This window comes from Hyperolius riggenbachi, chromosome 5 (assembly GCF_040937935.1).
Source record: "Hyperolius riggenbachi isolate aHypRig1 chromosome 5, aHypRig1.pri, whole genome shotgun sequence".
NCBI classification, from domain to species: domain Eukaryota; kingdom Metazoa; phylum Chordata; class Amphibia; order Anura; family Hyperoliidae; genus Hyperolius; species Hyperolius riggenbachi.
Genome location: NC_090650.1, coordinates 395,229,914 through 395,256,155, shown reverse-complemented (window position 1 = coordinate 395,256,155; position 26,242 = coordinate 395,229,914). Strand labels below are relative to the sequence as shown.

The 26,242-nt window shown below is 44.8% G+C and overlaps 1 protein-coding gene across 3 annotated transcripts in view; it reads right to left on the bottom strand.

The window, feature by feature from the left end:
- ZFPM2 (zinc finger protein, FOG family member 2) overlaps positions 1-26,242 on the bottom strand; it is a 520,700-nt gene that overhangs the window by 297,199 nt on the left and 197,259 nt on the right. For all 3 annotated transcript variants that reach the window (XM_068237825.1, XM_068237826.1, XM_068237827.1), the window contains one exon: positions 5,923-6,047. In XM_068237825.1, the coding sequence (XP_068093926.1) occupies positions 5,923-6,047 (125 nt within the window). The remainder of the gene's footprint in view (positions 1-5,922; positions 6,048-26,242) is intronic.

Here is a 26,242-nt window from a genome sequence, read left to right as displayed (position 1 = left end):
GTGTCTTGTGCAAACAGTATATATACAACACAGCAAAGCCCCTGTTATCTGGAACACAGGCAACTGGAAGTCTCAACTAACTGGCAAGCCTGAGGGGATAACAGAGAATGGTTTTAGCAGCCTTAAAATACTTACCTCTCCTCCAGCCACGTCCTGTAGCTCCAAGTGGATTTCCAGCGTCCTTGCACAGCTTCCGGCTTGTCATGTGACCAGACGTGGGCGTTGTGACGCACTAGAAGCCAAACACGGAGGACGCCACTGGGGTTAATAAACCAGTTCTTTGTCTTTGCAGCTCACCTGAAAACTATACAAGATCCTGCCCCTTTCTCTCACTTCAGTCCCTAGTCCTGGGTCACCTGTGTGACATAACAAATGCCATAGTATTATCCTCCCCCCCCCCCCCTTCCCAGCTGAGGTTTAACTTGTGGAGGAATTACTGAGTAATTGAAGTTATTCAGAATGGGGTTATGTAGTAAAATCCATTCAGGGCTACCTCTGGTGAGAATCTAGCATGCATGTCAGCAAATGGTCTGCCGGATCATCTTGTTCAAGTGTAACTGTCGGGCATAAAATCAGAAATCAATTCTTTATCTTTATCTGGTAAACAAGTAATAAGGATGCTAACCAGGCAATCCAAAAGGTAAAATTACTTTTCTTGTTGATAAATGATCATTCCCCAGTTTACCTGACTCTTATTTGGTACACACAAAATTTGATACACAAAAAGGAAGTTGCAGGGCATTCTGGTTTTTTTTGCTTCTTTCTTCCCCTCAGACTTAACTAATGCTGCCTGATTGGCTGAAGCCTCTTTCCCTCCTGTTTTCCCCTCCCACACCCCTGTTCCTCTCTGTTTGGCCAATATTTCTCATGCTCACACAATGCACTTTCTATAGTGAAGGGCGGGCAAATCAGGCAGAGGAGTGTAAGGGAGGAAATGACATCAGGATTGTCCTCAAAATAACCACACTGAAAATGGGAAATGCTAAGAAGAATTTTCTCTTTTTGTACTGTAGAAAAATCCCTAAAATCAAAACGTGGACAGTGCAATACATATGTTATATAAGTAGAGCAAGTATTTATCTACTTATATATGTGTTTTTTTTCTGAGATAGTATGACTGACAGCTCCTCTTTAAATCACTGGCTGGGTCCATTGTTTTCCCTCCTTACCACTCCCCCTCCATGCCCCTCCATCGTGCACCACCCGTCATCCCTCCGCCCCCTCCAGCGGCTAGCAAGTTGACTGTACGAGACTAGCCTACTTGCATGTGTATGCACCTTTAATCTTTTTTCCAGTGGCAAGAGGGGTGGGCAGGGCCAAGGAATATATGCTCACAGGAAAAGGCCTGTTGATGCTCCCTCCCAGACCACCACTTTGGGGTGATAAAGGAAGAGGAGGAGGGGCCTAAACACTTTTCTCTCCAGTGAAACTAGACTGACAAGAAATGAGACTACAGAATCCAGCCCACCAGATAATTTTAATATATTAATTGCAGAAAGTGCAGATGCGCAATGCACAAAATACTGTGCATAGCTAATAAATGGACATTTATTTCAAAAGCATAAAAAAAATTGAGAGGCTGAACTAGGGGTTTAATACAATAGCTGATCACAGGAGTGTTTTTCACTTGTAACAATTTTCCTATTCTAGCCTTATATGTGTTTATTCTAAATGTAAAGTAATAAGGTTAAAGGACTGCTTTAATCACAACATAGTAATTTAGAGATACATTAACTGCCTCTTCCAATGAACAATAGTAAACATTGTTTTATCAACACATAGCAGTAAAGATTTTAACAGTAATTCTACATATTGTGTCTCTGTGTAGGGATATTGTCTATGTATATCGGATCACAGATGTACACTGCAGTTTCCTTGCGTTTCATCGTTTCATGCAGTCAGGGTTGGGGGCTGGAGGAGATTGGGGAAAGGCTTAAGCAGCCAGTAATAGCGCAGCATTGTACTGTAGTCACGCTCACATATTCATAATTGAACAGCTCAGCCAGTCGGAACCGCACATTTACAAATTTACATTCCAATATTTTTCACAAGGAAAATACTTAACGTGACCCAGAGCTTCTCAGCTAGAGCACAGCTTCCTATGCAGCCTAGGTGGACACAGTCCAACGTGATCCAGAGCTTCTCAGCTAGAGCACAGCGTCCTAATGCGGCCTGGGTGGACACATTCCAATGTGACCCACAGCTTCTCAGCTAGAGCACAGCTTCCTATGCAGCCTAGGTGGACACAGTCCAACGTGATCCAGAGCTTCTCAGCTAGAGCACAGCTTCCTATGCAGCCTAGGTGGACACAGTCCAACGTGATCCAGAGCTTCTCAGCTAGAGCACAGCTTCTTATGCAGCCTAGGTGGACACATTCCAATGTGATCCAGAGTTTCTCAGCTAGAGCACAGCTTCCTATGCAGCCTAGGTGGACACAGTCCAACGTGACCCAGTGCTTCTCAGCTAGAGCACAGCTTCCTATGCAGCCTAGGTGGACACAGTTCAACATGACCCAGAACTCAGCTAGAGCACAGCCTCCTAATGTGGCCTGGGTGGACACAGTCCTATATGACCCAGAGCTTCTCAGCTAGAGCATAACGTCCTAATGCGGCCTGGATGGGCACAGTCCTATGTGACCCAGAGCTTCTCAGCTAGAGCACAGCGTCCTAATGCAGCCTGGGTGGACACAGTTCAACGTGACCCAGAGCTTCTCAGCTAGAGTACAGCTTCCTAATGTGGCCTGGGTGGACACAGTCCTATATGACCCAGAGCTCCTCAGCTAGAGCATAACGTCCTAATGCGGCCTGGATGGGCACAGTCCTATGTGACCCAGAGCTTCTCAGCTAGAGCACAGCGTCCTAATGCAGCCTGGGTGGACACAGTTCAACGTGACCCAGAGCTTCTCAGCTAGAGTACAGCTTCCTAATGTGGCCTGGGTGGACACAGTCCTATATGACCCAGAGCTCCTCAGCTAGAGCATAACGTCCTAATGCGGCCTGGATGGACACACTCCTTTGTGACCCAGAGCTTCTCAGCTAGAGCACAGCTTCCTAACGCGACCTGGGTGGACACAGTCCAACATGACCCAGAGCTTCTCACCTAGAGCACAGCGTCCTAATGCGGCCTGGGTGGACACAGTCCTATGTGACCCAGAGCTTCTCAGATAGAGCACAGCTTCCTAACGCGACCTGGGTGGACACAGTCCAACATGACCCAGAGCTTCTCAGCTAGAGCACAGCGTCCTAATGCGGCCTGGGTGGACACAGTCCAACATGACCCAGAGCTTCTCAGCTAGAGCACAGCTTCCTATGCAGCCTGGGTGGACACAGTCCAACGTGACCCAGAGCTTCTCAGCTAGAGCACAGCGTCCTAATGCGCCTGGGTGGACACAGTCCTATGTGACCCAGAGCTTCTTAGCTAGAGCACAGCGTCCTAATGCGGCCTGGGTGGACACAGTCCAACATGACCCAGAGCTTCTCACGCACAATGAAAGGACACAGAGGCTGGTCATTGTATACAGAACATGCCTCTGTGTCCTAATATGATTTCACAAACCCACCTCGGGTTCTCTTTAAAGCGGAATATAACCCAGCATTTCATCTTTGCTCTAAAACATTATATACAGCATATTATATGCAACCAGCATTTTTTTTTACTAGACCAGCATTCGAAAGGTAATGTTGGGTATACACGGATAGATTCTGTAGCTCGATTAGCCGCCGGATCGACTCCCGCCGTGTCCCCGCGCGTCCCCACTCGCGCCTGGATTGATTCCCGCTCGTCCCCGCGGGCGCTTCCTTATTTTCCGATCATTTTCTGCTATTGTCCACCCACGGGTATCGAGTGGGGAATCGATTCGGCGGGCAATCGGACCTGTCGGAAATTATCAAGCGAGCCATCAGCGGAATCTATCCGTGTATGCCCAGCATTACACACAGAGCTTGAAAGTTCAGTGCAGTGAAATGTGGACACATCTGAAGTTGTAGATTATGTTATCTTGTGTTCACTTAAATGTATCAAGTGAGGAATGCGACACATTCTCTGACTGTGGAGAAGCAGCTGGACACAGACAGAGAGACAAAGCATGTTTGCCTTCAATACATAATGAATAAAACCAGTTATTAATAAAATGCAAAGTCAGCTCACAAAGCAAAAAACTGTACTTTTGGGAACCTATAATTTCTAAATGAATAGTAATACTTATGCACACATGCAAATATGATAACCGTATGGCATATAAAAAGTAGGAAAACATATTGAATTGAATATTATGTCAAGGTTTTAAATTGCTTTAAGTGGTTAAAGAGCTCTTATTTGAAAAAAAAAGTCTAAAATACAGAATGTGGTATTTTACCAACCTAATTTTCAATTTAAGTGAAAAGTCCTGATTTCAAAATTTGTATTATTTTTAACATATATATAATATGTAATGTAAATACTGTATACATATTATTTGCATATAGCACCATCATTACAATGTATAGTGTATAACAATCAAAATACACACAAAGCAATGAAAAGATAATCACAAAATAATTCCCTCCGGCAGTGGCGTAGCTAGAGATTATGGGGCTCCATAGCAAAGCTTTCATGGGGCCCTTAGATGTAGGCACTCTTCAGCAATGCCACCTGTCCCTACCCTATGGATATGATTTATTTAAGCTATGTACATTCTAATGCAATCTATACTGCATGCAGTCCATGGGCACTGAGACAAAGTCAGTGGGTGGAGGAACACAAGAAAGCAGGGGCGTAACAATAGACCCTGCAAGGGATGCAGCCGCAGGGGGGCCCCGTGGGGGGAGAAGTTTATTTTCCCTGTCCTGATCGACTGATATCTAAGGACACAGAGAGAAAAAATTTTGTGCTCTGCACAATTGCTCTAAAGACTGCATCTGCTCAGCCACTGATAAGGAATCATACAAAGTTTTGCAGACAAAGATTTGTAGACAGTCTATATTCGGTGTTCAGCAGGGTCTTGTGTACAGCGCGCTCTACCCCCAGACTTTCTAACCCTCCCCTAGGGCTGTGTACTGTAGTGATGCTTAAGGCATCTGGACACGGAGGGAAAAACCTTTCTGGCTCTCTGCACAATTGTTCTAATGAATGCATCTGCTCAGCCACTGATAACGAATCATAGATATCAAGTTTTGTAGACAAATATTTGTAGACAGACCCTCTTCAGCATGCAGCAGGCTCTTGTGTACAGCATCCAGCCCCCTACCTCTCTACCCCTCCCCAAGTGCTGTGTACTATAGTGATGCTGGAGAAAGAAAAGCTCCAAAGCGAGGAAGGGGGGCATCCAAAGTTTCACAGGGAGGCCCAGTGATTTCTAGTTACTCCAATGCAAGAAAGTTAATAGTGAGTACATCAAGTGCCACCTGGGTCCCCTCTGCTCCAGGGTCCCATAGCAGCTGCTATGGCTATTGCTGCGCCCCTGCCCTCTGGTAAGTTTTCAGAACCAAAAATGCATTTTTTTTCTGATTAACAACCTATTTGGACAACCAGAACTGGGACAAGGTTCTCCAGCACCCAAGGCTGAGACACCAAAGTGCGCCCCTCCATCCCTCCCACCCCAGCCGTCACGCACTGATTGCTATTAGACTGGCGGCCCAGCCCCCCCACCCCCTCATCTCTAGTTATCTGGATTGCAGCCACTGCCATGTATCCCTTTTTCTTATTTCTCTCTGCTTCAAACACAATAGGGGAATGATAGCAGAGAGAGTTGTGCACCCCCTCCTACACTGCGCCCGGAGGCTGGAGCCTCTCTCGCCTCTTCCTCTGCCCGGCCCTGTGGACAACCCATTGGTACATACTGTATAATAGTTTTACATATACTATTACAAACACATTATGCTTTTTTTTTAAATTCACACTGCACAGAAATCCTCCCCATAAACATGTTTAATCACAGCCACATACCAAAGTGTTGTTATCATTGTTCAGATCCATCTTGCCAGAGAAGGGCCCCCACGTAGTTCCAACTGGAAGCTGCTGTCGGCTCTGAATCCTGCGCTCTCCATCCTTCTGGAATGCTTCCAGCTCCCCTACAGACACACAAAATGAGATGCTCAGTGCTCTGCCTGACAACCGCCACCTCTCTGTGTTTGTTTTACATGCTCCACACAATCTCAATGACTTACAGTTGTCAAAATACGCTAAGTGACTGCAGACTTGTATGACAATCAAATGAGGTGATTTATTTTCTTTATGCAGATCAACATTTTATCTTCGCTGAAATCATTACATAATCCCCCCATACCTACTTCAGAGATACTTAATTAGTTCAAAATCAGGGGATGCATAAAACAGGGGCCCATATGCAATTCATTTTTTTCTACTGTGTTTTCTCCTAGGTGATATTTTTAAAGAAATACTGTAGGGGGTCGGGGGAAAATGAGTTGAAGTTACCCGGGGCTTCTAATGGCCCCCCGCAGACATCCTGTGCCCGCGCAGCCGCTCACCGATGCTCCGGCCCCGCCTCCCGTTCACTTCTGGAATTTCAGACTTTAAAGTCGGAAAACCACTGCGCCTGCGTTGCCGTGTCCTCGCTCCCGCTAATGTCACCAGGAGTGTATAGCACAAGCCCAGTATGGTCTGTGTCTACGCAGTACGCTCCTGGTGACATCAGCGGAAGCGAGGACACGGCAACGCAGGCGCAGTGGTTTTCAGACTTTAAAGTCTGAAATTCCAGAAGTGAACCAGAGGCGGGGCCAGAGCATCGGTGAGTGGCTGCGCGGGCACAGGATGTCTGCGGGGGACCATTAGAAGCCCCGGGTAAGTTCAACTCATTTTCCCCTGACCCCCTACAGTATCCCTTTAAACTTAAAATAAATGATTTTCACACCACCCGCAAGCAAAAAAATACACAAAATAATTTTGACAATACTTTTTCTCCTACATTTTTGTACTTTTTCCATTGCAAAGTGCTGAAAATGTATTCTAAATCGAATATGGAAAATTATCTCCTAGGAGAAAACTCAGGTGAAAAAGTGAATTGCATATGGGCCAGGGTGTCTATCTATCTATCTATCTATCTATCTATCTATCTATCTATCTATCTATTTCCAGATAAACATCAATTTGCTTTTATCTGCCACACAATGTATTCTTTCTGCGTAATATAACTTGCATCCGTCAGGTCAACCTCTTCTTCCACTGCTCCGCTTGTCATGTGACATGTGAAGGCAGAACCCCTGTAACTGTTTTCTCAGCAGCATTAACAAGACTCACACCCTCCTACCTATGAAGTAAGAGTAAGGGCTGGTGCACACCATGAGCTCTTCTGAACACTTTTAAAAACTCAAGCACTTTGCAAATCACTTGGCTAATGTATTTGAGTGTATTTGAATGGGGTGGATCACGCCAGAGCGATGTGATTTTCTCCCAAACGCAAACGCGGGTCTTGCAGCATTTCGACTGATTTCTAAGGCAATTCAGCCTCAATGTTAAGTATAGGAAAAGTGGAAAATCGCTCTGAAAAGCGCTAGATCAGAGCGATTTACAAGTGTTTTTGTGTCAAACTCAGTATACTGGCAGCTCTAAAAAAAAAAAAAGCTACACAAAAACGCTCCAAAACTCGCTAGGTATAGATAAACAATCGCTAGGCATATGCCTAGAATCGTCTTGAAAAATCACTTCAAAAAGCGCTAAGTGTTTGCGATAACGCTAGTGCTTTTTGGTGTGCACTGGCCCTAACAGAGATTTAGTTTCATCTGCCTCACAAGATATTCTTTCGGTGTTATTTAACATGCATCTGTCAAATTAACTTCTTCTATCCCTGCACCGCTTGTCACGTGACAGCAGAATGCCGGTAACTGTTTGTTCAGAAGCATTAACATGAAGGGACCCCCGCACCCCATTCCTCCAACCCATAGGTCTGGAGTGTGATGCTACTGTAGCAGAGGGATTGAAAACCTTGTAAAAATATATATTATGTGCTTACATAAAGGAGGTAATTATGTAGCATAATAATCATAAAATGGTAAGCCTACAATAAAAGAAATACCGGTAAATAGTTTCCTCAAAAGAAATAATATAGCTGTTTGAACTTTATATATAGCCCTGACTTGTTATCAGTATTATTCAATCAAATAGAAGTGTTTTGGCTTCTTTTTACTTTTCAGTGGAGCCAATTTGATTGCTGTTCAACTACCTCCCTGTCATGGATAACATCACTGTTTGTTTAACCCTTGCATTTCCCCCAAAAAAACCCAAAAAAACCCAAACCAGAAAGGGACTTCAGATGAGTTATTAGTAGGATTGGCACACTCTATATCCTTATTTATTTCATCATGTCTCATGGCAGCTCAGATACACCTTAGAGCAAACCTACCCTTTTAACAATCAAAAAAGTTAAAAAAGGACCTTCGTGTCTGCAACAAGTAGTGTCTGTTTTGCAATACAAGCAACTTTATGCAGCCAGTGGTGTGCCGACCTCCTTTCCTTTACTTTGGTTGTACCTGGACTGATAGAGCAATCCGGTCGAGGCTTGGCACCGAATCTATGCCCAGAAGTACACTACCTGGGAGCTGTTTTCCGTGGAATTCATATTTGTGTGCATTGAGAAGGTAAATACACCTCACCTCTCTTCAGAAGCTGTTGAAATACAATCTATAATGTGCCTAAATGTGTTTACAAAGCAAACTAGACATGACAGTGGATTGGCTTCTCAGTCAGAGGCAGTAAAGATGGAAAACGTCTGGAATAGTTTCCTCTTTATTTACTATATAATATTCACTGAAATCAAAACGTGGACAATACAATACATATGTTATGTAAGTAGAACAAGTATTTATCTACTTATATATGTGTTCTTTTTTTCCTGGGATAGTATGGCTGACCCTCGTGCTATAAAATCAAGGCCTAAATTCAGAGTTCAGCTTTAATCATTTATCTCTTTTTCTGACTTTAATGTTAGAGTTAAAAGAGCCTTGTGAGTTAGCAGAGAATACTGGAGACAAGGAAACTCACAGCCTCCCTCGCAGAGCCAGCACTGGAAGCAGAGTAAATTAATACACATAATAAAGGAGCAGAGACTTGATAAGATGAAGTCTGACATCACTCAGAACTGGGCTTTATCTCATCCCTCGTCTGCTTGTTCCTCAGCGAGATATAAGCAAATGTGATCTGATCGCCGAGACGTCCAAACTTGCATGTGTGACTCTGCGCAGTTTATAATTTGGAAGGGATAAGTTTATTCTTCGTGGCTTCTCCGGTCTAATTATCCCTGTGATTATCAGTTCATGTCAAGAGGAGAAACAATCACCATCTCGCTGCGCATTCCTTCCCAGTGACTCTGTTTAATGAACACGTTCGGAGCGCCTGCCTTGGCTGTGCGGTTACCCTTCTGCCTTTAGAAAACAGTGCGGGAACCGTGTCCTTTTATCGAACAATAGAAATATGAAATTTAGACGACAATGGTGTCTACATGCTTATGGAATGAATAGCTATCAGATCTTAGCGGAAAAAAGGATCCAATTGTTTTCATAAGCGAGAACGTAATAATAGCGTTCCCTAGTCAAGGTCGCACAATGTATAATTGGTCATAGGAAAAGTAAGCGTTTAAAAGCCTGTATGTGTGTGTGAGTGTATATATATATGTATATTTATATATACAGTTATATAATACAATTTTTATATTTCTGGACTCCAAAGTTGTGTTTAAAGCAGTGCAGGATTTTCCATAAGGTAACCCCTCCCCCCAGATCACTGACCTCAGGAATTTACAGTCTAATCCCTGTCTTACAGTGATGTGAAAAACTATTTGCCCCCTTCCTGATTTCTTATTCTTTTGCATGTTTGTCACACTTAAATATTTCTGCTCATCAAAAACCGTTAAACATTAGTTAAAGATAACATAATTGAACACAAAATGCAGTTTTAAATGATGGTTTTTATTATTTAGTGAGAAAAAAAAAACTCAAAACCTACATAGCCCTGTGTGAAAAAGAAATTGCCCCCTGAACCTAAAAACTGGTTGGGCCACCCTTAGCAGCAATAACTGCAATCAAGCATTTGTGATAACTTGCAACAAGTCTTTTACAGCGCTCTGGAGGAATTTTGGCCCACTCATCTTTGCAGAATTGTTGTAATTCAGCATTATTTGAGGGTTTTCTAGCATGAACTGCCTTTTTAAGGTCATGCCACAACATCTCAATAGGATTCAGGTCAGGGCTTTGACTAGGCCACTCCAAAGTCTTCATTTTGTTTTTCTTCAGCCATTCATTCAGAGGTGGATTTGCTGGTGTCTTTTGGGTCATTGTCCTGCTGCAGCACCCAAGATCGCTTCAGCTTGAGTTGACGAACAGATGGCCGGACATTCTCCTTCAGGATTTTTTGGTAGACAGTAGAATTCATGGTTCCATCTATCACAGCAAGCCTTCCAGGTTCTGAAGCAGCAAAACAACCCTAGACCATCACACTACCACCACCATATTTTACTGTTGGTATGATGTTCTTTTGCTGAAATGCTGTGTTACTTCTACGACAGATTTAACAGGACACGCACATTCCAAAAAGTTCAACTTTTGTCTCGGCGGTCCACAAGGTATTTTCCCACAAGTCTTGGCAATCATTGAGATGTTTTTGTAGCAAAATTGAGATGAGCCTTAATGTTCTTTTTGCTTAAAAGTGGTTTGTGCCTTGGATATCTGCCATGCAGTCCGTTTTTGCCCAGTCTCTTTCTTATGGTGGAGTTGTGAACACTGACCTTAATTGAGGCAAGTGAGGCCTGCAGTTCTTTAGATGTGGTCCTGGGGTCTTTTGTGGCCTCTCGGATGAGTTTTCTCTGCGCTCTTGGGGTAATTTTGGTCGGCCAGCCACTCCTGGAAAGGTTCATCACTGTTCCATGTTTTTGCCATTTGTGGATAATGGCTCTCACTGTGGTTCGCTGGAGTCCCAAAGCTTTAGAAATGGCTTTATAACCTTTACCAGACTGATAGATCTCAATTACAGTACTTTTGTTCTTACTTGTTCCTGAATTTCTTTGAATCTTGGCATGATGTCTAGCTTTTGAGGTGCTTTTGGTCTACTTCTCTGTGTCAGATAGCTCCTATTTAAGTGATTTCTTGATTGAAACAGGTGTGGCAGTAATCAGGCCTGGGGGTGACTACAGAAATTGAACTCAGGTGTGATAAACCACAGTTAAGTTATTTTTTAACAAGGGGGGCAATCACTTTTTCACACAGGGCCATGTAGGTTTTGAGTTTTTTTTCCTCACTAAATAATAAAAACCATCATTTAAAACTGCATTTTGTGTTCAATTATGTTATCTTTGACTAATAGTTAACGGTTTTTGATGAGCAGAAACATGTAAGTGTGACAAACATGCAAAAGAATAAGAAATCAGGAAGGGGGCAAATAGTTTTTCACACCACTGTATATCACCAACCTTAGACACTTACACCCTATCCTTGTCTCTCATGTCACTAAGGATGATATGAGACAGTGATCAGAGTGTAAGATTCTAAAGACAGTTAGTGGCATAAGGCAGGGATTAGAGTTCAGAATACTTTCACTTGGGGGTGTGGTCTGTGTTCCTCAGTATCGGCAGATATTGAGGTGGCGGGATGGGGTTTGGTTAAGGTTAGGCATCAAAGGGGTGAGGGGGGGTCAGTTAGGCATCGGCAGAAGGTGTCAGTTAGGGCTAGGTTAGGCATCAAGACGGGGGTTGGTTAGGGTTAGGCATTAGTGGGGGGCATTAGTTAGTGTTAGCGTTGAGTGAGTGGGGGTTAGTTAGAGGTAGGCATTGTCAGTTGGGGTGTGTTAGTTAAGGTCAGACATCAGCCGTAAAGTTTGTTAGGGTTAGGCATCGAGAGAGAGGGTCGTTTAGGGTTTGGCATCAGCTGGGGGGAGGGAAGGTGTCAGTTAGGATTAGGCATTGAGAGGGTGGGTTGGTAGGAGTTAGGCATCGGCAGGGAGTTAGTTAGGATTAGGCATCGAGCTAGAGGGTTGGTTAGGGCTAGGCATTGTCAAGGCGTTGTGTGTGTGTGCGGGGGGGGAGGGGCACCAGTTAAGGTTAGGCATCAGTGGGAAGGTTTGTTGATGTTAGGCATTGAGAGGGAGTGTTAGTTAGGGCTAGGCATTGTCAAGGCGTGTGTGTGTGCGGGGGGGGGAGGGGCACCAGTTAAGGTTAGGCATCAGTGGGAAGGTTTGTTAAGGTTAGGCATTGAGAGGGAGTGTTAGTTAGGGCTAGGCATTGTCAAGGCGTGTGTGTGTATGTGCGGGGGGGGGGGGGGGGAGGGGGTCAGTTAAGGTTTGTTAAGGTTAGGCATTGAGAGGGAGGGTTAGTTAGGGTTAGGCATTGTCAAGGCGTTGTGTGTGTGTGTGCGGGGGGGAGGGGGGGTCAGTTAAGGTTAGGCATCAGTGGAAAGGTTTGTTAAGGTTAGGGATTGAGAGGGAGGGTTGGTTAGGGTTAGGAATCAAGAGGGAGGGCTTGTGTCATAGTAAAGTTAGCCTAGGCCATAGTAAAATATTGGTAAAGATTATCCAGTGATTCATAGTACAATACTGGTAACATCTCCAGTGCCCAAATGTCCTTTTGCGCCTTTTTCAAATGTACACCCAATAAATATGGATAGGGGGAAAAAACAAAATACTTTGAAGCTTGTATCAAAAAGATGTTATGCCAAAATTCCATGTAAACAATGGCAATACCCAGGAGCCCATATTTCACTATTAGCCATAGGAAGGATGGTGATAATAAACTAGAAGCCCCTCCCCCCCAGGGTGTAACTAGGGGAAGCAGGGGAGAGGGCAGAGGTGTGGCGGCCACCAACTATAATCTTCCCTTTCTCTGATATTCCAGATCAGGTGTTTTTGTGGCTACACATGTTATGAGTGTGAAGATCCTGATGGCCATACTTGTTTTATGGCCCTTGTGAGATGGGCCCCCAGGCTGTGAGGGTCACCAAGAAGAGGCAAAGGGAGGTTTGTGAACATTAAGACATAGCTCCCAACTGTCCCTCTTTGGGAGCCCTGTCCCTCTGTCCCTCCTTCCTCCTCATTTGTCCCTCTTTCAGGACTTTGTCCCTCTTTCTATGTAAATATATATATTTCTCTACTAAAAAATGTGCGTTGATTCACTCTAAACTTTATTCCCATCCTTTAAATACTAATTTTCAAATGTTAATATGAAGGAAAATGAACCAGGATAGAAAGGACCAGTGTGGTTTGAATTATAAAATAACATATTTTTCTAATGACATCTTTATGGTATGCATGACTAGGGTTGTTTTGGGGCGTGGTTAGAGGTGTGGAAAGGGCGTGGCTTACGTGTCCCTCATTCTCATCTCAAAAAGTTGAGAGGTATGATTAAGAGGCCATTTAAAGTGTTGCCCAAAATTTGTAGCCCTCTGCCCCCCCCCCCCCCCTTTCCCTCACCAGTTTACATGCAAAAATAATAACTTTTCTTTTCATCAGAAAACTTCCTACCGTTTATAATTCCAGTTGTACCAACTGTGAAATATCAGCTCAGACGGGCATAAGGCAGTTTTTCACTCAATATTACCAGTCCTGAGTTACCGCCACGCTCCCGTCGGCCCCTTTACAGATGCAAATGTCTATGAGATGAACATCGTAGGTTGCAGATGGCGCGTACCTATCCATAAGGCTAGAGCTTTGCCAGCGTGAGCCGCCGCTGCTGTCTCCACAAAAGCCAGACGGTTTATTTTTAAAGTGCAACTTCCAAATCCTGTGGAGCTGAGATTCAGATCTCTGCACTGTCTCAGCATTCTGAAGTCAAATACACAGAACTAATGCAGCGAGCTCTCTGATCTCCATCTAGCAAGGTCACAGCGTGATCATACAAGGTCACTGTGTCATTTCAGAGGAAGTAGAGGGAAGAGACGCACTGCTGTGCTACAATTCCCAGTCATCAAATGTAATGTTACGGCATGAGTGACAGATAAGACATGTGGGAAAGGCAGATATTTTTATACAAAATAAATTCGTGCTCAGATACGGAGACGCAGATAGCGAGTCTACCCGGCGGAGAGAGAAGTGGAAAGGTGGCCTTTTGAATAGCTATAGTAACGCGCAAAATATTGTTATGCTTAATCATCTGTGTGTGATTCCAAACAGTCGCTTTTCATAGAGAGCAGTGTACAAGCAGCAGGCAGGCATGTCTGTGCGCTCAGCCGCCACCAAACGCAGGCTGGAATTCTGTAAAGTAAAGGAGGTATAGGCCGTGGCAGGGACTTAAGTGCATTGGGCCAGGCAGCCACCTTTCCCCCATGACAGGGGGTAGGGGGGCTAGGAGCTCGGGCAGGGCTGGGTAAACTTAGCACGGCCCGGGCCACATTCCTAAAATTCCTTTCTACCTGTTGAGTCATGAGTGGAAGGAAACCAGGGGTTAATACTCATCTATTAGTATTCGCTGCTTCCTGCGTCAGGTCTCCATAGCCACAGTCACGTGACAGGCGTCACATGACATGCCGTCAGGACGTGCCAGCGTGTAATACGCTGGCTCGTCCTGACGACGTTTCCGGGGACACCCTGTGTCAGGAAGGGGCGAGAAGGTGAGTGTTAAAGGGTCCCAGAGCAGTGGTTCAGAGTTAGAAAACCGTGCATGCGCACAACTGCCATGCCGGCCAACGCGCTCTCACGGACTGTGCCGCGTGATGACGAGGAGCGTCCTGATCCAGGAAGTGTTGGGCCGAAACTCCGCCCAAAAGCTGCCGGTAAAGGACCCGCCAGGGGGACCCGGAAAGGAGCCAGGAGGACGCCTGGTGACCTCTCGGCCTACGGTGGGCTGGAGGAAGCCCCAGGTAAGAACCAATTTCATTTTAATCAATTGCTCAAGGTCCCTTTAACAATTGGTTTCCTTCCGCTCACGACTCTGCAGGGAGGGAGGGAGTAAAAGAATTCAGCCGCCTGCTGGTGGGCTGTGTTTGCAGGTCCTGTACAATTCATAACAGCAGCTAAGCGTTATACCGTTATACTATTGCTCCCAACTGTCCCTCATTTGGAGGAACAGTCCCTCTTTGGCAACCAAATCCCTCCGTCCCTCTTTCTTCTTTATTTGTCCCACTTTCAGGACTGATGTACAGATCTGTGTTACAATATGCCTTTTTCTACAGAAAAATGTGTTTAACTGATGCTAAATTTAATCTCCATCAATTAAATTGATATATTTCTTATTTTTAAATGTTAAAATGAAAGAAAAACTAAATATAATAGAAATCAACAGTGTGGTTTTAACGATAAAACTACATCTTTTGATTCTGAATTCTTTGTGATAGGCATGATGAGGGGAGCAGTGGGGCGTGACTAGAAGTGTGGCACAGGAATGTCCTAAAGTGTCCCGCCTTTTCAAAAAGCTGGGAGGTATGGTTATACTTGACCTCCTCCCATGTGGTGTGACAGGAATGGAAGCCACATGGTGATTGGCTGGATTTTTTGCACAGCATTTGTAAACCGGACAGGAAGAGAAGAAGAGCTTTACCTCTGCTGGAAGTAAGTCAGGTCGCGCCCGCTTAGCCTCTTGATTTGGTACAACTATAGCAAAGCAGCCCAAATTGCAATAGAATTATTGTGATTTGGGTGCCAGATAAGCCGGACCCCAAATTATATGTCCATAGGGAGTAATTAGGTAATCAGTAGGGAAATACATTGAATATATTCCCCGAGATCGCATAGTGCAGGGAGGGGCTAGAGCCAACCTTCAGCTTCTCTCTGCCTCTAATCAACAGCGGCCGGACAATAGATATGCCCTGGAAGCAGGTAATGTAGAACACTACGAGCTGCTATCGCTCTGCTGAACCGCCCCCAGCTCCTACACCTTACAAAGGCGGGGCTTTTATTACGCCCCTGGGCCATGGCCTGGATGGGAGCCCTCAAGAGGCAGAAAAAAAGTATGAGTATAAAAGAGTTTCCTCTCCATGCAGAAGGGTGATATGTAGAGATGGATTAAGATGCAATGGGGCCCTAGGCAAGGTAGTATCAGCAGGACAGCCAGGCAATTCACAATGTTTAACGTGACCCTGAGACGAATATTATAAAAGATTTATACATACCTGGTGCTTCCTCCAGCCCCCTGAGCACTGATCGCTCCCACGCCATCTTCCTTTCCCTTTTCGTTGTCCTGGTAGAAGCCCGTAAGTTTGGTCAGTCGGGGCACAACTCTCACAGCCGCAGGAACAAGATGGGGGCACGTACAGCTGCACTGCACATGCGTCGACTGGCCAAAGTTACAGGGCTTCTACTGGGACAACGAGAAGGCGGAGGAAGATGACGTGGGAGCCATCGGTGCCGAGGGAACTGGAGGAAGCCCTAGGTATGTAAAAATCTTTTATAACTATTCGTCTCTGGTACACTTCCAAAAGAAATAAATATGGCAGCCTCCATATTCTTTTCACTTTAGGTGTCCTTCAAAGCAAACCTGAAGCAAAAATAAGAAATAGAACATAAGTAGCAAAGAAAAGAGTCTCATATTGTTTTCCAATACAGAAAGAGTTAAAAAACCCTTCAGTGGTTATCTATCCAAAAGAGCTTCTCTGAGCTATTAGACCAACTTGGGCCAAATACAGTCCTGTTTTCTGAAGCCAAGAAACAGTGAGAGACAACCTGAGATAAGGTTTTACTACAGGAAAGTTCTAATGGTCATTATTTCTGCTTTGTTTTATAGCTTAAAAAACAGAGTGTGATTTTAGAACTGCAACTGTGACAGAGTGATACAACGTTATAAAAAAAAAAAGCTAGATAACTGAAAATAAACACACCAGACACTTTTATTTGCTACTAATGTTCTATTCATCATCCATACTACACAACCCATTCATTATAGCATACTTTTTTTTTTTGCTTCAGTTGTCCTTTAAGCTGCTAAGAATGTAAGGGAGCACTATTTTCTGAAGCAAAGCTTGTGAATAGATTTTTTTTTACTACTGTAATAGAGGATTGCCTATCTGGGAAACACTATGGGCCTGATTCACAAAGCGGTGCTAACAGTTAGTATGCTGGTGAAAAGCCCTTTATCACGCCTAAACTCAGTTTAGGCATGATAAGTTTAGGTGTGATAAGTTTAGCTGTGATAAGTTTAGGTGTGATAAGTTTAGGCATGATAAGTTTAGGCGTGATAAGTTTAGGTGTGATAAGTTTAGGCATGATAAGTTTAGGTGTGATAAGTTTAGGCATGATAAGTTTAAGCACCAACTGCGTTAGCACCGCAGTGCACAGCTGATCAAAAGTTTTGCGCTGCTTTGCGTGCGGGACTTTGCGCGCTATCTACACTTATCTAAACTTATCACGCCTAAACTTATCACACCTAAACTTATCACACCTAAACTTATCATGCCTAAACTTATCATGCCTAAACTGGCTTTTCACCAGCGTGGTGCAATGGTTATCACGCCTAAAGTCTCTAACTGGGTTAGCACCGCTTTGTGAATCGAGCCCTATGAATTTAAAAGTTTAGTTCCACCTTAAAGTCCAAAAAATATCTTCTTCTTCTTCTTTTTCCCTTGCTTTATTCAACTTACCATCTGCTTCAGAAAAAAAAAATAGAAAAAAAAAAAAACCCTTAAAACCAAATTCCCATCCAGCTATGATTCAGACTGATGCTTTTTTAGGTATAAAAAGGCAACGAGGTCCGTCGACATGACAAATTTATCTGATAGGAGCAGAATCGTGAAAATCTTTGAAAACCTTTATAAAATATAATTCGGTTTTCCCCGCTGTCAGTGACATTTTTCATTTGAAAAGGGTTCAGACTCCGTCAAACACTGACTCCTTATCTGTACCTGTGGATTTACAAGCGCCCTCTCTTTAAATGGATTAAGAACTACAAACTTTAGAGCAGATAGTCAACAGATACACAAATACCAAAGTAAATTTAAAGCGCCGACCGTATGGCAAAATAAACAAGCTGCTCTCGATAACGCGTTTCTGAGCCATAAAATTCCAGGAAGCGGCATTTTTTTCAGCCAGATCTGCGGAAATAATAAAGAGCTTGAAAGCCGTCTGAAGCGTATAAAAGACCGGCAATACCGTATTGTGAGACAGTTATGATCTCGTAAACTTAAACTTCAGGCAAACTTTTTTTTTTTACTTATTGTAGAGCGAAGTGAATTTCTTACCAGCCGGGTAACTGATTTGTTGTCATAATTTGATTTTATTGATTTTTCCAGTCTTCAGATCCTGTTAGGTGGTAAGAACACCAAGATGGCTGCCTATTGTACTGCCTGAGCTCTGTGCTTTTAGCTGAAGAACAAATCACCACAAGTGGTAGCACCTAGTGTTGGGCGAACAGTGTTCGGCACTGTTCGGGTTCTGCAGAACATCACCCTGTTCGGGTGATGTTCGAGTTCGGCCGAACACCTGATGGTGTTCGGCCTTTTAAGTTCGGGTTCGCCCCGAACTACTAATTGGCCGCCGAACAGGGCCCCTGTTCGGCCGAACAGGGCCCTGTTCGGCCGAATACTGCCCCCCTATGGGGTCGCAGGCATAAGGGGGGAGCATGCCCCGATCGCGGGGGGGGGGGGGGGTGTCGGAAATTCCCCCCACCCCCTCCGCTAGCGCTCCCCCCTCTGCCCGCTTCCCCATACAAAAGTTTCAGGAAGTACCGGTCCGGTGGTAGTGGGTGGCTGGCAGTGGGCGGCACTGTGAAGTGAGTGACTGAGGAGGAGGAGTCCGGAGAGTGACGCGTTGAGGGAGGCCGGGCAGCGGGCGGTTCAGCAGTAGTACCGTACTACTGCTGAACCGCCCGCTGCCCGGGCTCCCTCAACGCGTCACTCTCCGGACTCATCCTCCTCAGTCACTCACTTCACAGTGCCGCCCACTGCCAGCCACCCACTACCACCGGACCGGTACTTCCTGAAACTTTTGTATGGGGAAGCGGGCAGAGGGGGGAGCGCTAGCGGAGGGGGTGGGGGGAATTTCCGACCCCCCCCCGCGATCGGGGCATGCTCCCCCCTTATGCCTGCGACCCCATAGGGCCCCCAAAAGCGGGATGTTCAGGAAGTTCGGGGTTCGGCCCGAACATGCCGAACATTGCGGCCATGTTCGCCGAACTTTCCCGAACCCGAACATCCAGGTGTTCGCCCAACACTAGTAGCACCTACACTATGAGTGTATGCACAAGACCACAACATCTGGGGGAAAGGAGGAAGGTGTGAAGATAGCATCTGTGACTTCTCTGAAATCTTTGAAGCACAGTGTCCTATCTCCCCAACCCACCTACAGATGAAAGCTTTTGTTTGCTCTCTGCTAATGTGTGCGATAAAATAATTACATCAGTCTTTATCTGCATGAAATTTCTGCAGGCCTCCTCAGAAGTAGGGCAATAAAGGCCTCTGCTAATGTAAATGTAAAAAGAAGAGGTAAAAAATGTAAGTTTTTTTTAATAATGAGCCACATTGTTGGCATGCATTTTAATGTGATATTGAGATGCCTTGGGTGCTAAAATAGTGCTCAGTTCACTTTAATTGTTTCTTGTGAACATGGGAGACATTGAGGAAAAAACTCACCAAGGTGATTCACATCACTATTGAGGTGCTTGTAGTACTACTGTAGTGATGAGCGAAACATTCTGCTAATATGCAAATTTCCACTGAGGAAACTGAGCCAATCAAATTCAACAGCTGCTGATCAGTTATCTGGCAGCTGGGCAATTAACCAGCAGCTAGAAGTTTTGATAGGCTAAATCTTCCTCCTTGGGTTAGTGGATATTTGTATGTTTGAAGATGTTTTTTCTTATCACCATGTTTCAGCAACGCCTGTAAGAAGTGTTTTGTTGACCTGAAATAATGGCTTCTGTGGCACCCAAATTTCTCCATCGCTCTTTTTGCGTATACGCCTGCTGCACATAGAAGGGGACTCATCAAGAAAGTTGGCCTGGGGGCGAAACAAGTATAAGTCAGGCCTTGTCAGTTTTCTTTGCACTAGTTTTGATAGGTTGGCTTTAACCCTCTGGGCGATAATCCCGAGCTAAGCTCGGGGTAAGCCGCTGCAGAGGATTTCTCAGGCCCTGGTGGGCCTATTTGCATAATTTCTTTTTTTGTTGAATGCAGCTAGCACTTTGCTAGCTGCGTGTATATACCGATCGCCGCTGCTCCGCGCTGATTCGCCGCTACTCGCCGTGCCGCGCCACCCCCCCCCCAGACCCCGTGCGCAGCCTGGCCAATCAGTGCCAGGCAGCACTGAGGGGTGGATCGGGACTCCCTCTGTCGTCACACCATCGTTGACGTTGATGACGTCATCCCAATCGTCGCCATGGCGACATGGAAGCCAAACAGGAAATCCCGCTCTGAACGGTATTTCCTGTTTGCTATGATTGCCGGAGGCGATAGGAGGTGGTGGGGGGATGCCGCTGCACAGCGGCTATCACGTAGCTAGCGCTAGGCTAGCTACATGATTAAAAAATAAAAAAAATTTTAAAAAAGTGCTGCGCCGCCCCCTGGCGATATTATTGTATCGCCTAGGAGGTTAAAGTCAAGTCCAAACATTTTCCAGCTAGCACTGTGATTAGACACAGCTGTGTTCAATGTGACAGTGTTACTTATTTTTACTCATCACATGACACAAATCCACAGGGTGATAAGGTGGGCACCTATTTATATTCTGGCTTCAGGAGCATAAAGAGATGATTTGCATATTCAGTAGCGGTGCATTGTGGTTAACCACAGATGTTCATTTAAAGATGAATTACTGCAAATACATTCTGTTTTAAAAAGGAAAACCAAACTAAGCATGGCCTACAAGCAATTCACTTTTTCTCCAAAGTTTTCTCCTAGGTTCACCTGAGTAAGCTGGCAACATAGAGCGAAACACGTTGTGTACATAACATTCTATGCTCATTACCTGAGTTGTCATTATTTAGAAGGTAAGCTAGTCTTCCTTTTTAAATCAGGGAGATAAAAGATTTTACAATGGGCAAATACAGACAAAATAATTTATAAATGAATGTTGTAAAAATATAAGCAAGTTTAATCATTAAGTTACATTCAGTAAATATCCTCTTTAAGAAAAAACACAGTAAAATGATATTGATAAAGGAAGCAGAATGTATCCATTTTTCGGTAGTTTTTCAGCTGAACATGCTTACCGCTTCTGACTGAAACATGTTTGTAGGAAACAGATGAGAAGAATCCAATGAACTAATTAATTAGCGGTCAAAGATAGCTCAGCTGGTGCTGCGCCCGCGCTTATCTTATTGTGTTAATGCTGCATACTTTACAACCAGTTATTAATCAAACATTTATGATTGTTTTTTGAACGTGGAAAGAAAAGAGAACAAAACCAGTGACTCCGCACACAATGAACCACTAAAGGCAAGACTAGAACAAAAAGTAGGGCGATATAGGCCACATGAGCCATAGCAGGGCACATACTAAACTTACAAAGCTATTGGGATAATCCTACCTAATAGAAAGGCCAGTTATCTGCGTCCTCCTATATCCATGCATGCCACTGTAGTGCGCATGCGCAGATAGCAAGCAGAGGTCGTGGCTGTGGGCGAGTGCGTGTTGTTTGCGGCAATACAGGGGCACACATCAAACTAGTGCCCGTTAATGTAGTGCGCCTGATGGGTAGTAAGGACAATAACTTACTAAGTGTCCAACCAGCTTTGGTCTCTGAGCACCAAATCATCTCCTTACAAAATATTGCGGTTAATGCTTCACTTAGGCCACGTGAAAGCGGTAACATATCCAGAAGCGCTGTGCAACGTGCAAAACATACAACGATGGGCAGCATAGATACATGAGCAATTCAACATAGTGTACAATCGGGAAAGGCAGGTGAATAGACACCATACAACGAAAAAGCACAGAGACCACGGGAGCCCCAACAGTGTATTGTGTCACGCAAGGGTTAGAACAGTAGTGTAAGGAAAGGTGGTACTCACAAAGGGAGGGGCAACCAATCACGAGAGACAGGTGGAGATGTATAACCCGACTCCACTCGGGCGTCCAGGGCAAACTGTATGTGGTCGCATTCCTCATCTAAAAAAAAATACCACTGGTCCTGGTGATGGCAGAGACCCAACAAGGGCCAGGGAGGGTGAACAAGCACAAAAGGGAGGAGAAGAGAAGACAAAATTCAAATGAGAAATTAACTTTATTATGCTCTGGCAATGCGTTTCGTGGGCATGTACCCACTTCCTCAGGCAGATTAAAGTGCCAAAGGGTGCTTGTATCCAAGATTTGAGCGGCTCACATGAATTTTATCTTCACTGAGGTAAGCCACCTCATTTCTTTTCTCATTTATTTGGTTTTAATATACCCATGGGCAAATCTTCACCCCCCTTTTGTACAATCAGGACAACCGTGATAGATGAACTAGTACATACAACTGATGTGTAGTTTGGATAACGTCACCAATACGGATAGATGTTGATTTGATAAATTGCACAAAACAGGAAACAAAAGAGGGAAGTTCCTGCCCTTTGGAGCTTACAATCTAGAGGGTAGTGGGGTTGAGGCACTGGGGGGTAGAAAAAAGGGGTCAATGAAAAGTATGCTTCACTTCTACTGTTAAAGAGAACCTAAACTGAGAGGGATTTGGATGTTTTCTGTTAATCAATACCAGTTGCCTGGCAGCCCTGCAGATCTCTTTAGCTGCAGTAGTGGCTGAATCCCACACCTGAAACAAGTATGCAGCTAATCCAGTCTGACTTCAGTCAGAGCACCTGATCTGCATGCCTGTTCAGGGGCTGTGGCTAAACGTATTAGAGACACAGGATCAGCAGGATTGCCAGGCAACTGGTATTATTTTAAAAGAAAAAATCCATATCCTTCTCAGTTTAGTGTAATTGCCTTCTTAAAACAGAAGGAAATTTGCAATAATTCAGTTATAAATGAACATTTGTGGTTACCCACAATGCACTACTACTAAATATGCAAATTATCCCTTTTCGCCCTTGGTAAGACAAGCAAGCATCCAGAACCGCTGGTGTATAGCAAGCCTATCGCTTTAAAGGATAACCAAACTGACATGTGACATTATGAGATAGACATGTGTATGTACAGTGCCTAGCACACAAATAACTATGTTGTGTTCCTTTTTTTCTTTCTCTGCCTGAAAGAGTTAACTATCAGGTATGTAAGTGGCTGGCTCAGTCCTGACTCAGACAGGAAGTGACTACAGTGTGACCCTACCTGATAAGAAATTCCAACAATAAAACACTTTCCTAGCAGAAAAATGGCTTCTGAGAGCAAGAAAGAGATAAAAAGAGGAATTTCTTATCAGTAAGGGTCACACTGTAGTCACTTCCTGTCTGAGTAAGGACTGAGTCAGCCACTTACATACCTGATATTTACCTCTTTCAAGCAGAGAAAGAAAAAAAGGAACACAGCATAGTTATTAGTGTGCTAGGCACTGTACATACACAGGTCTATCTCATCATGTCAACTGTCAGTTCGGGTATCCTTTAAGTTTTACACAGCCATATCAAACCCACATGTAGACAGCCTGTTTCAGACTTTTGGTCCTCATCAGTACATGGCAGGGATTGATAAGGCTGTACGAAATAGGGCTTGGACGAGTACAACAGAGTAAGCAAGCAGCTCAGGGTGACCCAAACTACTAGGAATGTATAGGGGGATAAAAGGAACCACAAAGCCCTTCTACTAAAAAAGCAAAGCTTGGTGTAATTGCCTTCTTAAAACAGAAGGAAATTTGCAATAATTCAGTTATAAATGAACATTTGTGGTTACCCACAATGCACTACTACTAAATATGCAAATTATCCCTTTTCACCCTTGTTAAAGAGACTCTGTAACATTAAAAAGATCCCCTGGGGGGTACTCACCTCGGGTGGGGGAAGCCTCCGGATCCTAATGAGGCTTCCCACGCCGTCCTCTGTCCCACGGGGGTCTCGCCGCAGCCCTCCGAACAGCCGGCGACTGTGCCGACTGTCAGTTCAATATTTACCTTTGCTGGCTCCAGCGGGGGCGCTGTGGCGACTTTCTGCACGGAAATAGACGGAAATACCCGATCTCCGTCGGGTCCGCTCTACTGCGCAGGCGCCGGAAACTTGCGCCTGCGCAGTAGAGCAGACCCGACGGTGATCGGGTATTTCCGCCTACTTCGGCGCCGAGAGGCATCAGAGCGCCTGCGCAGGAGCCAGGAAGGTAAATATTGCGTCACGGCTGTACGGAGGGCTACAGCGAGACCCCCGAGGGACGCAGGACGGCGTGGGAAGCCTCATTAGGATCCTGAGGCTTCCCCCACCCGAGGTGAGTACCCCCCAGGGGCCGTTTTGTCGTTACAGTTCCTCTTTAAGCCAAGCAAGCATCCAGAACCGCTTCTCAGTTTAGGTTCCCTTTAAGGTTTGCATTTACCGGTAACACACTGCATGCAGTGTATTATACTGCAACCCACAATGCTTTGCAGTGCAGTAAGCCATGTTACAAAGAGGACGTTACAATGCACCGCAATGCAGCAATGCACCACTGTGAATGAGGCCTTACAGTTTTGTTAAAAATGTCCAATGCCTGCTATCTTACCTAAGCTGGCCCTACAATCTCCCAACAGGTCAGGCAGAGTTCGAAAAAAAAATCATGGCAGATTTGCTGTTTTTTTTTTCTGAACGTTTAAGGATCTGTGTTAATGATTTTTGTGCACTTTAAATTTAGACGGCAACCCTGTTTTGTTTTTTTTCTATATGGGATGTGCGATTTGTGTTTCAATGCAATGGGAACACAGAAATATTGTGTGTGTTTTTAATGTTAATTAGCTCCCCCTCCTCCACCATCACTAACCCTAAACTTATCCCTTTTCCTGACAACGTTTTATCACTTATCCTGACCTGACCTTTAGGCACCTTTCAAATTGTTGCATTGCATTGGCCTGTTTTAATGGCAGGCCAACCCTACAGCAATGAAAGTTTATGAGGCCTTCCATACCGACGTGATGTGACGAAAGTGACGTTTTTGCTGCATACCCGACGTGAGCGCATACCTGCGTTACTGGTCAACTTGCACGGTGACGTGCGGCAGACCAGAAGTCATGTAAGTTTATGGCAACGCGTATATATTTTTAAGCTATTTGCATGTAGTGTTGAGGCGCGCATGCGCAGAAGCACATTTTTTTCAATACACTTGGTGCAATTCATCTTTTCAGCCACAGGAAGTGAGCGATAGAGAGCCTCACTTCCTGCTGGGCCCGCTGCCAGACGGATATCACCACGTATTAACGCAGAAATCCCCAAATGCTGTTTTTGGCGTTGCGGTACGACCCTTGCATTGCACCGCTAATGCTGGTTAGCAGTGTAAGCCGGCCTTAGCCTTGTGATTTTCTGCACTGCAAGGGACCCTCAGGAGCCTATTAACAAAGCATTGATAGACTGCCACCATACAGTTCACCCCACACTGCTATGCACCAGGAAACAAAACAACATTATAAAAGGTCATTTGCACAAAGAGCAGTGACACTCTCCTTCCTACTGCTCCCCAGAGACCAATAAGAGAGCAAGATAATATCCTGAACTCTCATTAGAAGATACTGCTGCAATTGAAGCCTGGGGGTGATGGTCAAATTTCAGCTCCTCTCAGTGGGCGGGATTTGCGATTATTATGCAAGCTCCTGGTTCCCCCATAGTCTTGAATGGAGTGCGCCAGCACTGAGGCAGTGAAGCTGTTTATTGCAAAGGGATGCAATGAGGCATTAGCGATTCACCTCATTACATCTCTAGAAACGGTAACGCCTGCATTTCACATCGGGACATTTTAACACAACCTTATAAACTCGATCACGTAAGGGGTCAAGATCGATAACATGGTCTAAGGCTCGGGCCAAATTGTTTATTACGATTTAACATTTATTGAACAGTCTTAAACTAAGTGGCATGACCAAGGGGGGGCAGATCCTCCCCTTCTGCAGAGTACTGTATTAGAGCAGTTTAATATTTACCTGCTCCGGAGCTGCTTCCGGTCTCTTAACTTTCTGACAGCCACACGCACTATGCTGGCTCTCTGGCTCCAAATGCATGTCACGTGACCGGGAGAAGGAGGTATGGAATCATGTGACTGCCAGGAAGTACAGAACAGACACAACCCATCGCTGGAGCAGGTATTGCATTGCTCATTGTGCTACTCTGCTATATGGGGAAAGAGTGTCGGGTAAAGGGGGTGGAGCTAAACCCTAATTTTGCTAGGAAGGTCCCCTGAGTTTTCACTGCACCCCTGGCAGACAATGTTACAATCAGACACACTTTCACCGGTGTGCTTCTTTGGATGGAAAGGCAGTGTGCCGTCGTTCTTTTACTGCTTACAATGATAAGCATTTGTAGCTCTTGAGGGCC